Below are 14,090 nucleotides of genomic sequence, written 5' to 3' on the forward strand. Positions count from 1 at the left end.
CGAACTGCTTAGCGTCACGGCTCTGGGTGCTGCAAGGCCGGCCTGGTGTGAAGGCAGTGTTAGAGAAGGGTCCTCGCTGGCCCTCTGGGTTAGCAGCCCCGGAACAGACCCCTGGGAGGAACCTCTTGAAGAGTGTCCCTGTGCAGGTCGCCTTGCCCGTTCTTTTTGCCCAGCATCGTCTGAAGCGCTATGCCCACCTCAGGAAGAGAGTCTAACCGGATGGGAGTCTGTTGCAGGTGTTTGTCCAAGAGACGCAGGCCTCTTTCCCGAGGTGGAAGCTCACGGTGTTATGTGCAGGCAGCCCAAGTTCTGCGTTGGGTTTACCAAGGAGCCCTGGAAAGTGGTGGAGAAGGCTGATGGCCCACCTGGTCCCCAGAAGACAATGGGTATGACAAGCTTTCCTCAGGAAAGAGTATTTAGCTCTTGAAAGCAAAATGAGTTGACCTACTCGCTACATGAAAGTTGTGGGGGGAGACACATAACTGATGATGTCAAAACTATCTCAGAATTTGGCATTCAGTCTATAAATAGGAAGTGTGGCCTGGTTCTTTTTAAATTCCAGAGTAGGATGTCGCTTAAGTAATACTACGGTGTGTAAGCATGAGTTTAGATTTTTAAGTGACAAATAAAGAGGTACCTTTGCACCAGGGCCACTCTGACACCAGATGTCTAATTGTTCAGGAGACTTCTGACACTGCACAATGCCTCATGCACACTGGATTTTTTCCCCTGGGATCAGAGAGTAGCAGTTCACAGTCTGATTAAGAAATTAACCTGCAGCATTTCAATGTGGACGATCTCTATGTTCTTCACGAATAGCTTGGTGTTGGCCACAGTCCTTTGTGAACGGACTTGGGAGGGGAGGTGTTTACAGAGTAGTTGATGGTTCTCTGTCTCATCCACAGAGCGCGGCGGCCCAATGGGGTGCGGTGACTGCAGCGCTGAGTCGCACGGTTACTCCAAGGAGCCAGCCTGCCACCTTCAGCCCGGGGACGGCAGCCAGCCGGGAACCCTGAGCAGCCAGGAGCCCAGCCCAAGTGAGCACCCACACTCTCCACTGCATCCGAGCAGGGGGCCCCTTTACCCCAGTAACCACGACAGAATGCGGGCCGCCTTGAAGAAGCCCGTGGTGCCTCTCGATGGGAAAGGTAACGGGGGCTTTGTCTTCCGAGGGTCACCAGTTGGGGGGTTGTGCGGCCAGGCTGACGTGGCCTCTCCTTTCTCCCCTCCTAGGGGCATCCTCTTGGACTCTAGCGCGGCTGTGTGAGCCGGACTCCTTAGACCTCCAGCCTTCATCTGTGTTAGCTCCAGGCAAGCCTGAGCTCACGGATGCCGCCTCGGGCTCCCCTGACGTGCCCAGTGAAGGCCAGCACTTGCTTCTTTCCAACGGACACCTCCCCCAAGCCTGTGACTCCGGCTCCGAGTCCACGCCCCTGACAGGACAGCCCCCCGGGAGACGGAGCACACCACTGCTGTTTGCACCGAAAAGCTAGGCTTTGTCTACCTCGGCCCTCAAGGCGTCTGTAGGAAAGAGAGGTGGGTGAGGCCGCGAGGGAGCCTGGCTTCGGGCATCACTGATTTGTACATAGTTCTCACCTCCACGTGGAGCGGCAAGTGTGAAAGGACTTGCAGTAGAAGCACAGAAATGCAAGAGGCTAGCAGCGTGTACAAAAGGTAGAGAAGCATTTGGTACCCTTGTACATAAGAGTTCTCAGAGATGCCATATATATTATATATATCTTTTACAGAGGCTATTTTAATCTTTAGTGCATGGTTAACAGAAACAAAAATCCTACAACGTTGACATTATTATTTTTCATACCTGGTTGCTGTTTAATTTTGGAGGGGGGGCTAGTTCTGGTGCCTTAATGCATGGATGGGAGTTCCTTGAAGCTACACACCACATTTGTTCACAGGAGGTTTTGGTAGGTGGATGGAAAGGAGGCGCTCTGGCATCCCTGGGATGCTTTACCACCAGAGGCTGTATCTGCAGTGGAAGCAACTTCCTGTCACGGTTGCTTGTGTGGACAGCATTGCGGGGACCTCCCTGTAGAGCCCAGAGGGGCAGACGTCACATTCCTTCACGGTGAAGGCGTTCTTGTAGGTTTAAGTTCTTTCTCTAACAGGTGGAATATTAATCCATCACAAGCAATCGGTTCCAACAATTAGGATGCCTTTCTTCCTTCTGTGAGAAAGGCAAATGTGGTCTTGTCAGTATCATTCAATGGTCATTTGAGGCTTTTTAATAAGATAGAGGCTGCTGGTGTTGGTACCTGTGGATTTTTCAATAGTGATGTTGTAGTTCTGCCGATATAATTAATATTACATTGGCCTTAGGGGAGAAAAAAATCCGAGTCCTCACTTTTCAGGGCTCATATGTCTCTACTGAGGATCCAGAGCAGGCCTGGCCATGTCCTTCCCTCACCCAGATGGCCCCGGGCTTGGACTCTCAGAGATCAGCTCTCCTCCTGGGTTTTGGGTATTTTTGCACTTTTTTTGAGACCTGTTGCTAACCATCTTGTGAGTGCCAATGTGTATTTCAGGAAAAATTACATTGAAACAAGGTCCTTAAAAATCTCAGAAAGCCAAGTTCCTTTAGCCAAAAAGCTGAAGGGGATGTATTGATGGAATGGTTACTTACCTATGTTAATCACTGTCAGCTGTCACCACTGTCCCAAAAGGTAAGCACATCTAGAATTCTGTTCTCAACAGTTAACTGATTGTTACTTCCACAAAATATGTGAATTTGCTGCTTCTGAGAGGCAATGTGAAAGAGGAAGTATTACTTTTATGTACAAAGTTATTTATTTATAGAAATTTTGGTACAATGTACATTGAAAAACATGTAAAATATTGAAGTGTCTAACAAATGGCATTGAAGTGTCTTTAATAAAGGTTCATTTATAACATGTTAAGTGTGTGGCGGGTTGTTTTTATACCCACATTAACCAGCCATGCTTCATCCTGTTTAATTCCAGAGACTGCCTTTGTAAGGGAGTCATCCTGCCCTAATTACCCTTTTACTTCTTGAAAAGGAAAAAAAAATTAGTCAAAGCAGAACTATATACTGTTGCTCCAGGGAAGACATGACAGCACTGGATTCCTAAGATTTCTCTCTGAATTTTTCTAACACCTGGAGCTTATTAGTCAAGCTCTAGAATGGTGACCTTCTCACTTCATCTCTTCAATTTCCAGTGCTGAGCTTAAAATTCCTAACGGTGAACCTTACCGATTAGGAAGGATGAAACCACCGTGTTTGCAAAGCCAGCCCCGGCCCTTGCTCTGAGTCTGAAATAAGGGGAGAGGTCGGTGACGGCCCAGCTAGTCGCTGAGCCGAGACTGGGTTCTCTCTCATGAGACACCACATGAGCAGCTGGACACGTCTCTGTGAAAGAATACAAGTGTTTTTATAGGTGAAATCTGATGGTCATTAAGACCAGCAGCTTGCTTACCAGCAAAGATGCTTGCCGTGCACCTGTAGTTCATTCTTTTTACACAAAGCTGTAAGCTGATGCAACTGGAATTAACCCAGGGGGGAAAACCCACCCACATCCCCAACTTTTTCCGTAAGTCCCCTTCTGGCCATTCTTTTAAAATTGTAACCATCCCTGCCTTTGGCTGACTCCACTATCAGGTGGCAGGAAATGAAAGATCAGATACAGATCAAATGAAGGCTCTGAAAGGGCCTGGACTCAGCATTACCATGCTTATTTATTGAGGGGTTCTGAGAAAAAAATTGTTCAGAGTACTGGCGTGGACATCATTTTCTCTCTCCACTCTGGCAAACGAGCCGATGACGTCACCCCAGCCAGCCTGCAGCGCGGAAGACGTGTCCTCCATGTTGTAACCCGAGCGGGACTGGGCTTCCGCACTGTGTCTCGTTGTTCAGATGGCTGGACAGCTGCTCAATGGAAGGGAAACTCTTCTCACAGCAGGATCCTTTCTTGAAGGCAGGGGCCGTCTCTGATTCAGGGGCTCTCTCTGCCAAGTTCCGACAGAAAGCTGCGTGTTTGGTCATAAGCACCAAGAAAGATGAAACCCCCCAGACTGATGGCTGCCATTCGAGGGAAGACACCTGCAAATAATCTGGTGGGAGGCAAGAGGAAAGACGTTTAAAAACTGTGTGTGTAAAAAAGGTTAAATTCCAACACCTACAACTTGCTCAACTTAACCCACCACGCTCATTAAACCGCACACAGCACTTGAGATGTGTGTGTTTTTCCTTTCAGAATGGCACTTACATTCCCGAGCAGACTTGCTGAAGCTGGAGCCCAGCTGTTTGTTGGCTAAAGTGGCCGAACACCAAACAGAGCTTACTTGTGAGCACCCACCACAAGTGGGTTAGTCCAGCAGTTAGTCCAAACTAACTTGATCCCCACGAGAGTTCTGTTAACAACTTTCACACCATTTCTGTCTTCGAGAGACAGTGAAATCGACTTTTTAATAAAAATGTCAATGAGCTGACCCCTGGGGAAGGCTGGAGCCCCCCGAAACCTTAAACCTGACATGGGCCCTGGGTATTTAGGGAGATTGCCAACGACTCTCCTGCTCCTCCCGGTGACTCACTTGGTCCCACTTTGTCCTTAAAACCCCACAAATGTGATGCCACTTGGGGAATCCAGTCTCCAGGGATCCCATTTTCTTTCTCCTCTAATGAAGGGCAAGACAGATGGGTTGTTCCAGCTGGGAGGGAACAGCACCTCATTATGGGTTTTGTCCCCAAGCACTAGGGAAGGCCAGTCACCATCAAAGTTGCAACTTTGGAACAAGCAAAGAAATGCAAAGTAAAAGAATAATGTTACTGGGGTTGTAAGTTGGGCAATCACTGTTTAATACACTCCCAGAGCGACGCACAGTTATTTGTTCAAAGATGGTCATCGTGGTTTCGCTGATGAAACAAAAACTGCAAAGAACCCACTCTCGGATTACAGATTCTGTCTGGTACAGGAGACAAACCTGGGAGACTCTGCAACTGAAAAATAAGGTCGTCCACAGGGACTCAATGGAAGACAGACAAAATGGGTTCTAAAAGAAGTCCCAGAGCAGTGTAATGTGACTGCATGTTGGACAAACACGGCCGACATGTGTCCTCAACTTTCTGTGGAGACTTTCCTCGCCTATGTGTAACAACTGAACCTTTTTACCAACAGTATTACTTGTGTAAGCAGAAAACAAAATTACAAAGTTAGAACTAGTGAACTCCCTACTAAAAATACTTTGGGTCAGATCTAGGGAGGAAAGCTGAAAATACATACATCATGCCAACAGGAGCCTGGGGTAGCCTTGACAGTCTGGGAAACCTCCATGCTCAGCTGAAGGGAGACTCACCAAGACCGGGACAGGAAGGAGACCTCACGAAGGCAGCCTAGTTCACAGCTGCCCAGCTGCCCCCTTTCTGTCTAACTGCCAGGAGAGGCCAGCTCCCCGCTCCTCAGACAATCCCACCACGTAAGCCCTCAGCACTTCTGAGGAAAACAAACTCGACAGGAGTTCTGGGGGTCAGTGATTTAGTTAGCTGAGAATTTAAATCATCAACGAAAATGACACCCAAAATGAAAACCTTTTTCTTGTCCACATGAAGATTCTACAGACGGTGAAAACACATTTGTGAGGAAAAAGCTGTTCAGCCCAGCACCGTGCAAACTGTTTCTACATGAGGTGTCCCTAAATTTCTGCATTCAGGCCCCTCTGTCCTTCTGACCTGGAGAACAGCGTCACCTCCCATCCCCCATCCCACAAAGAGCCGAGCTGGCCGGGCGGCCGCAGGGGCTGAGCTGTGGAAACCACATTCGCCACAGAATCCTCCCGCCCTGCCTCGTTTCCACAGCCAGTGTCTCACTCCGCCCTGCTAATGAGCTCAGCTGCTCCACGCTAGGGGCAGACGGAAGCAGTTTATGGCTTCACTAGATGACAACTGAGTCTGTTAACATCATTACAGCTTTAACATAGAGTAATCTGTCCAGTGAGCACCCCAACCAGACTCAGACACGGGCTGGAGCAGAGCGGAGCCTCGCTGGAGGGAGCAGGCGGGAGACAGGACGCGGGGCGCCACGCGAGGGCCGAGGGGCAGCGGCGGCGCTCGGGAGGGCGCAGGAGAGGAAAGCAGAAGGCCGGGAGGCGAGCGGGAGGACGGAGCAGGATAAACAGGCTCCCGTCTGCTTTCGGGCCACTGGGCTGCATGAGCGTGTGGTATTTTTATTTGAGAAACCAATTTGCCCAAGGGCACATCTCCCAAATCTGTGCCAGAACATGGTTCCCCCCGCCCTCCCTGGAGTGACCCAAGCGCGTCACTGCTCTAACGGATGCCAGGAGCTCAGCACCAGCCCTGAGCGGGGCTTGGGCTGTGGGGGGTGTGCACGTGCACACAAGGCGCGAGGCTGTACCTTCGAGGCAGCTGGAACCCTCTGCAAAGCCGGCAGGCGTGTTCCAGGACCACCAGGAGCCCCCGGGGCCTCTGCGTAGAGGACAGAGGAAGCAGCAGAAGCCTAGGCTCACTGCTCAGAACAGCTGCCCGAGATGGCAGGGCCTTTCTCTCTTTGCCTTTTGTTACAGTTCCCTTGTCAGATTATTTGTCTCCTATCACATTAATGAGAAGCTAATGAACACTCAGCTAAGGACCGCACTGGGCATACCAATGGGAGCCCAGGACTCAAGAAGCTTCTGGAAGGTAAGATCCCTTCACAGGGCTGACAGCAGGAGCAGGGACAGGCCCTCGGCATGAGGATAATGCCCTGTCTCTGCCTGCAATTCTGGCGTGGTCCCATGAGGCAGCACCCAGTGACACCACCGCCAGGACAGGCGAGGTTAAGTTTTGATCATCTCGGGGAAATCCCATCTCCGCGAGCTTCTGGTTCCACAGTCCTGCCAACAAGGCCACCCCCACACACATCACCACCTTCCTGAAAAAGGCAGGCAGGCTACAGCCCCACTCAGACTCCACAGGGCTAAGGTCTAGGGCAGAGGTTTGACCAATAGTTGCCAGAGCCTCTTTAAGAATGATATCAAAACAAATGAGTAAAATTGGGCAGTCTGACATGATAACCTAAAAAAGCTACTGCAGGCAACACCTCTGTGTGGCCCAGTCATTATTTGAAGCCCTAAGAACCTTTTCTGGGCTATTTCATAGCTCATTTTCTCCCCCCTCATACCATTTCTTTCTTCAGGAGGAACTGACATCAAACTCAAAGTGTCTCAGCTATGAGCAACCAGATTCCTACTTCCTCACCATCAGTTAGCCGTGCGTCACTGACTCAGGACAGACGAGCTCCCACCCTGCCCTCCCAGGCTCACCACTCCTCTGTGAGCGCAGCCCCAGTCTCCATACCCCGTGTCCTACAGGCACGCGGCATCCGCTGGGAGGCGGCACAGCCAGTGAGGCTACACACCGTTAGCTGTTTTGAATACAGGATGGGGCTGTTCTGCAAAATACCCTTGCCTGGGCCTGGCTAACCTGCACCAGGCTCTCCAGCCTGTCAACGAGCTGCCATAAAACCTGCCAAACGGACCCACACCAGTCACATGACTGACGGCCGTGGCTCTGGGACGAGGAGGGGCGCTGCTGTGGCCGGGCTGTGTCATACCAGCCTTGTCCCCAGGCTCCCTTCAACCTTCCCTGAGAGGAGGCTGGGCTCTCAGGAAAATCCCGGAGATGAGGCCAGAGAGAATCATGATTTCGCCCATCCGCACAGATCCCAACCTTTAGACAGCTTTGGTGCTTAGTCACTTAGCTGTGTCCCATGGACTGTAGCCTGCCAGCCTCCTCTGTGCATGGATTTCCCAGCCAAGAATACTGGAGTGAGCAGCCACTTCCTTCTCCAGAGGATCTTCCTAACTCAGGGATCAAGCCTGTGTCTCCTGCACTGCGGGCAGATTCTTTACTGCTGAGCCACCGGGGAAGCGCTTGAACAGGTTTACATGTTGTAAAAGCAGTACTGAAATAATATTTTAAAGAGAGCTTTGCGGGACACTACGCTGGAGTATGAAGCACTCGGCTGACGATACAAAGCTGTGGGCTTCAAGGGGGGGGGGTCACGCACCATGCTATGTTGAAGGCGATAACTAAGAGAGGTGAAAGTGTCCCAAACCACAAACACTGTCTTCTAACAACGCTACCTTCGTCACTCGGGTCCCGGTCCACAAGCGGACGCTGGCTTTCTCACTGCTGCAGCCCAGAACGCGGCAGGGGCCACACACACGGACATCGCCTGACACTGGGATGGGACCTACCGGCTACAGCACTGCGTCAGCTCGATTGTGTAGCAGCGCCTCACACACGCAACATCAGACGTAACGTCTCCACGATCAGGACGAGTGGAAAAAGAAGGGTGGGTGTGCCCGACACGGCTAGAGGAGGAGGAGGGTGGAGAAGCCTCCCCCTGGCCTTACCCCGACAGCCCCTGTGTCCGCCAAACCGCGTGCAGGGCAGAGAGGATGTTCCCACTTGCGGTGCTGGAACCAGCCTGCAAGGAAAGACAAGGCAAAGACATAGTCTCACAAAATTCCCCGAGCCACTCACAGCCGGCTCCCCGACACCCCCACCGGGGACAGCTTCAGGCGGACTGGCGAGGCCCTGGGGAATCAGCTCCCTGGCGCTCCCTGGACGAGCAGCCCTCACACCCGAAGCTGCAGCAAGCACTCATCTGGCCCAAATCCTACCCCAAGCAGCTTTTCTAGGTGAGTTCTCTCACCATCAACCGATGAGCAGAGCTTCCCCAGACAATTCACAGGCTACTACCCACCAGGAAAAAGATGGGAAGCGGTATAATTGCTGAGAAGGATGGGGAGTAATCAGTATAATGGTATTATGAAACTTCTCTAAGTGGCTAATGCACACATTTGATAAAGAACAGTACGTTCTGTTTAAAACTGGCTTTGCCCTATGAAGTTTCACACTACGATTCTGTCTTTGTTTCTTCCACTTTTCCACATGACCTTTCAGAGTCACCGTTTTGGTTCAGATATGTTCTGTGAACTTCTCTGAAGTCTTGATGCAGTTTTTTTAAAGATAATTTTTCTTCATGGCATTTATTAACAGTTCTGAAAACTGTCCTAGTTCATCTGGTGAAAGCTTAATAAGCATGAGCTGAGTTCAGAGCCTCAGACTTGCTCCCTGGCGTGAAGCGGGCCAGCTCTCTGAGCCTCAGGACCATCAGCAGTAAAAACAGGGGGTTTCTGAAAACAGCATTGCCAGCCAGAGGCCCTGCCAGCCCCACCTGCTCACATAAGACAGAAGAAAGTCATGTCAAAAGGACAGCCATCAGGCGATTCCTGTGGATAGTGCTCTGTGCAAAGGCAGTTCCATTCACGACTCAACAGGCAGCGCAAGGCTGCTGACGCACAGGTATCACGCCACCTTTGTTCACTTCATATACATATAAGCCCTGGCCTTTATGGAGACAAGCATCTGTTGTGTCCGATACCTTATTTTACCACTTACCTTTGCCAACATGATTCTTGTTTTGGCCACGTCCAGAGGCGTGGTGACTGCAGCTGCAAAGCCACCTGTGCACATAAAAACACACAACACACAAGTGAGGCCTTGTTTACCACATGGCATTTTATAATTTTTATTCCAGAATTCCTCGTAACTCTGCCAAAAATACTTCTTTATCGTTACATCCACTTGACTGATTCAAAAATAGGACGCACACATGCTGCTTGGCAGTGATGTCTAACTGCGTATCACAGAGGTGACGGGACAACGTTTTATACGCTCAAGTTTAAAGAAAAGGCCCCACAACGTATCTTGCTCTCTTGTGAAGCAGCGCATGAACCTTTGTGTGTACATGGGGTATCTGTGGTCAGACCCCGCCCCTGCCTGAGAGGCACTGCAGCACCCCACGAGTCTCGGGGGGTCCATGCCTTTCGCGGGCCTATGTTCTCTAATCTGACTCCAAAACGCTGCTATGGATTCTGCTCTGAGGCAAAACTGGCAAAGAGAAACGTGTATTGCTGTGGGAATTTCTGGTATACATGGCTGGGTTTTTAACGGTTAAGAGAGTACATTTTTCTGTATTTCCAGACTTCTGATCAACAGGACAGCTAGAGTAACAAGATTTCTAAACTCATTTCTTGTTAGAGTCAGTCTTGATTCAAGCCCGAGTTCTTCCTTACGGCTCTGTCCTCTTTATTTAAATTCTGTGACTGCCAAATGGATCTTTAAAAAAATCTACATATTTTAAAAGGGTCTGTACGTACACACAGAGGAAGTGGAAGACTTTTTCTTTTTTAACAGAAATCACGGTATCTGGTATCAATATTTTATTCAATATGCTACAAAGAGATATTGCAGACCCCCAAAGTCCCAAAAAAGACTGAAACAGTAAGCCCAAAAGGGTTTTCTAAAGATTCAGCTTCCATGACCACAGTGAAATTGGACAGTTTTCTAAGAGTTGAACACAACACATGTGTGAAGGATGCTCCAGAAATAGCAGCCTCTCCCTCTAAGTTCTGGGTTGTGTGAACAAGGAGGTCATCTGATCTCTGCCAAATATCTTTCTAAATATGTTGCTGAAATAAGATCATTAAACTGAACCTCCTCCATTTGGTAACATTATGTTATTTATTATGATGCTGACTTCTTGAAAGATATACCCAGAAGGGCACAAATCTTAGGGCTAAAGAGTAAAGCAGAAACACGCATACTAAGTTGCCTTTTATTTTAGCCACCTCTGAGTTATGAATGTGAAATGTTTTCCTCCCAATTCAAAAGTTGCCTGAAATTCAGAAACCTGCTAAACTGCAAGTATTTTTAAAATTCTGTGGACTCAATCCTCAAACACTACTCTCTTCTTTAAATCACTTAACCATTTACTCTGCCTTTGATACTCAAAGTCACATGTATCTTGGCTCCAAAAGTAGTACTGTTTCATTACACAATGACTTTGATATAAGAATAAGACAAACACAAATTTGTCCAGTTGTTTAAATTCCTAACTGCATAACCATTTTCCTGTTTGAAAATGTTTCAAACTGACCTAAACCAACTAAAAAGGTTTAAAAATTGACAAGGACATCATCAGTCCCCCGTCTGACCACTCAAGCTCTCACGAATCACCCATGTTGAAAAGTATTTGTCTTCTACTAAATTTGGATACTGTAAATTGAACTTATTTTGGCCATTAGTGAAGTTCATCATTCCTTTACTGTAGGTGCCTGCCAATATTCTTCCAGTGATTTGTTTCCTGAAAGTAATATGAAGAAAAGTGAGACAAAAACATATGCTGAAATAGGTCCTAATTTTACTACCATGAAGGAAACTTTATTTTATGAAAGTTATTAATGTCAACTTAAATGTCTTCAAATATCAAAGACTGCTTTAATTCACAGACCTCACAGTGTTTTTTTTATGAGGCTGTAAGAAGGACTTGTGAAGATCATGTAATAGAATAACCGGTCATAATGGGGAGGGAGCAGGGGAGCTGTATTTTCAGTTAAAATGCAGTTATTTTCTACATTTTACTTAAGGGAACTGTAAACCTCTGGTAATAAATACAAGGAACATGCTAACGTATTAGACAGGAAATAATTATTTGGTATAGCAACTGCAGGCTACTTTAGTATTCAAATCACATGTGAAACAATTTTCTATGTGTTCCACAAGAGACAGGTTTGTACTTAATGCTGGGCTAACTGCTTCCAAGAACCAGATTCGGGGGAAATTAGATTTTTACAGTGAAACAGCATCTCACGTGTCCTCAGGGTTCTCTCCCCTCCAGACAAAGGGGCCACCTGCCTACACTAAGTCTGGAGCTGTCACCTCCAACATCTGCTAGGAGTGTAGGGGCGGGGCACAGCGGTCGGGGGCTGCCACACACTGCCCCCCACTCACTAGCTGGGAGCAGGAAGAGCTGCTCCAGCGGGAGCCCCAAACAAATGGGGCTTCAACAACAACAATGGCAACAAACGTGCTTGCATTTCTTTCAGACCGAATCGGGCCCTGTCATTTGTTACCCAGATGATCCTTCACCCTGTTACAGGATTTCAAGCCATGGCTCTCCTCCCTCCTCCCAGAGAGTGTAAGTGTTCATTACAGGAAATGAATCAAAGAGCATTAGAATAGCAGATATCACCATACAGCAGATGTCATAATTGTGCAGACTGAATGATGGTTTTATGTTTAGGAGTTAACTTGAAGTGAGGAAGCTGGCAACAGTCCCAAAGTTCATTTTTTTCCCCCTAATTTAACCCCCTGACCAGAGGCCAAGGGAATTTCTAAGCATGACAAGCCATCAACACCTCCAATCTCAAGGGACATTTTTGGATATTTGTGCCAAGTGGTTCATAAAGCAAGCATGGGCACCAAAGAGCGCCAAGGATGACCAGAAAGAGCTCTGTCTGTGACAATTTAATCAGCTTAAACTTGGAAAGGCACACAGGGATGAGAAATAAGATTTCTGGTTTAAGGGCAAGTTTTATCATTGCCTTTATGGCCATGTAAGGCGAAAACAGCTGAAAAGTGCAGCGGGCAACCGTGCCAGAACTTACGGGCTGCCCAGTGTGACAAGTCGGGACTCATGTCTCTATACTGTGTAGTACACAACCTTGCAGCAAATTCTTACAGAATATCACTTTTCCACAATGTGAAGTATTTTCCAATTATGCTTATCTTTTAGAAAGGTTTTTAAACAGTAACCTTGTTCCTCAGGGTCAATATTTGTACCAACTAAAATTTCAAAACAAGGAATGTAAACAAGAAACCTATTTAATTTTGTCTTCTGTTAAAGACATGTACATCTACTAACAATTTTCTGCAGACCCTGGGCAAATTCCTATCAGATGTCAGCTGAAAAAATAAGATAGTTGTCTTGGAAGAGCTTTTAAATCTATACCCTAGTAGAGGCAATGATTAGGTATAGTAAATTTATTAATGTGCTTTTTCCCCCCATGCAATTAAGAATTACTATGATGATGACAGCTTTTCATTTCCTGGGTGTTAGCTGTTTTTACTGAAATACTAGTAATTCCTTAAATGTAGTTCTACAGACTACCAAACACTAACACGCTATGCAGGGGCTTCCAGGTAGCTGAGTGGTAAAGAATCTGCCTGCCAATGCAGGAGATGCGCGTTCAATCCCTCGGCCAGGAGGATCCCCTAGAGAAGGGAGTGTTCTTGCCTGGAGAATCCCATGGACAGAGGAGCCTGGCAGGCTATACAGTCTGTGGGGTCACAAAAGAGTCAGACACAGCCTAGGGACTAAACGACGACAACACCCACTATCACCTGTCCCAGAAACAACCTCTTCATGGAGGGACAGTTGCTTCTACGTCACAGGTAAGGAAACTGGTGCCTAGCAAGGCCCCGAAGTCTCCTTCCTCAGCTGCGGACAGAACAGAGGTCTGACAGCTCTGTGACTCGGACAGGCCAGCCAGCACTGGGGGCGGCAGCTCTGGGCGAATCCATCGGCTGCGCCGATCCCAGCTTCCCCAGCGACCCAGACAGTGGACACTGGTGATGCAGGCAGCAGACAGCCCGCGTCTCCCCCACCCAGGCTCAAGTGACTGGAGACTCACTCTCTGTGGACTGAAACTCCAGGGTGACAGCAGCAGGACGGGAGGCTGAGCCCGGCCCAGCCCACAGATTTCTCATTCTCCAAGTCAGGCGACCTCCCCGACCACACATGCGCAGAAAAGGTCTTGGCGATCAAAGGGGAGTGACGTTAAGAGATGCTCCACGCATAACCCTCTGCAGTAGAATCCATCTCGGCTAACAGACACGTGCGCACACACAGAAGAATCCTGAGGTACACCAAATATGGGCTACGAACCAGGCGAACCATAATGACTAGCCAAAGGAAAGCTGGAAGAAATGCCTCATTATAGTAATCCACACTGCCCCGAGGGCACAACTCAGGGACTCTTTCTCTAAGTCTGCCTGTGGGGGTTTCTGTCCACACGTACTGTACTCTTTTTCCACCTAATAAAAACTTCACTTCCCATCTCTGTGGGAATTTTTTTCCTGCAAAGTTGAAAAGCCAGGGTCTTGTCACTGACCACTGTCTACTGGCTAAGATTTGGTGCTCTCTCCGCCATGACCCGTCCTCAATCTCTGGCCGGGACCGAAGCCCTGCTTCAGTGGCTGCCAGCCGAGA

The 14,090-nt window shown here is 48.4% G+C and overlaps 2 protein-coding genes across 8 annotated transcripts in view; one reads left to right on the top strand and one right to left on the bottom strand.

Annotated features, from left to right (window-relative positions):
• The window catches only part of LRIG1 (leucine rich repeats and immunoglobulin like domains 1), a 112,414-nt gene extending 109,504 nt beyond the window's left edge, over positions 1–2,910 (top strand). For 2 of the 3 annotated variants that reach the window (XM_065933331.1, XM_065933333.1), the window contains 3 exons: positions 237–386; positions 906–1,148; positions 1,234–2,910. In XM_065933331.1, coding sequence (XP_065789403.1) covers positions 237–386; positions 906–1,148; positions 1,234–1,493 — 653 coding nt within the window. In that variant the 3' untranslated portion in view covers positions 1,494–2,910. The remainder of the gene's footprint in view (positions 1–236; positions 387–905; positions 1,149–1,233) is intronic. The other variant, XM_065933332.1, reaches the window with a different exon arrangement.
• SLC25A26 (solute carrier family 25 member 26) overlaps positions 2,632–14,090 on the bottom strand; it is a 149,330-nt gene continuing 137,871 nt past the window's right edge. The window contains exons 6-10 of one of the 5 annotated variants that reach the window (XM_065933338.1): positions 9,437–9,501; positions 8,386–8,459; positions 3,703–4,086; positions 3,230–3,385; positions 2,632–2,755 (exon numbers count right to left, since the gene is read on the bottom strand). In XM_065933338.1, the coding sequence (XP_065789410.1) occupies positions 3,969–4,086; positions 8,386–8,459; positions 9,437–9,501 (257 nt within the window). In that variant the 3' untranslated portion in view covers positions 2,632–2,755; positions 3,230–3,385; positions 3,703–3,968. Of the gene's footprint in view, positions 2,756–3,229; positions 3,386–3,702; positions 4,087–8,385; positions 8,460–9,436; positions 9,502–14,090 lie in introns of those variants that run through there. The other 4 variants (XM_065933336.1, XM_065933337.1, XM_065933335.1 and 1 more) reach the window with 4 other exon arrangements.

Source organism: Muntiacus reevesi, chromosome 4 (genome assembly GCF_963930625.1).
Source record: "Muntiacus reevesi chromosome 4, mMunRee1.1, whole genome shotgun sequence".
NCBI classification, from domain to species: Eukaryota; Metazoa; Chordata; class Mammalia; order Artiodactyla; family Cervidae; genus Muntiacus; species Muntiacus reevesi.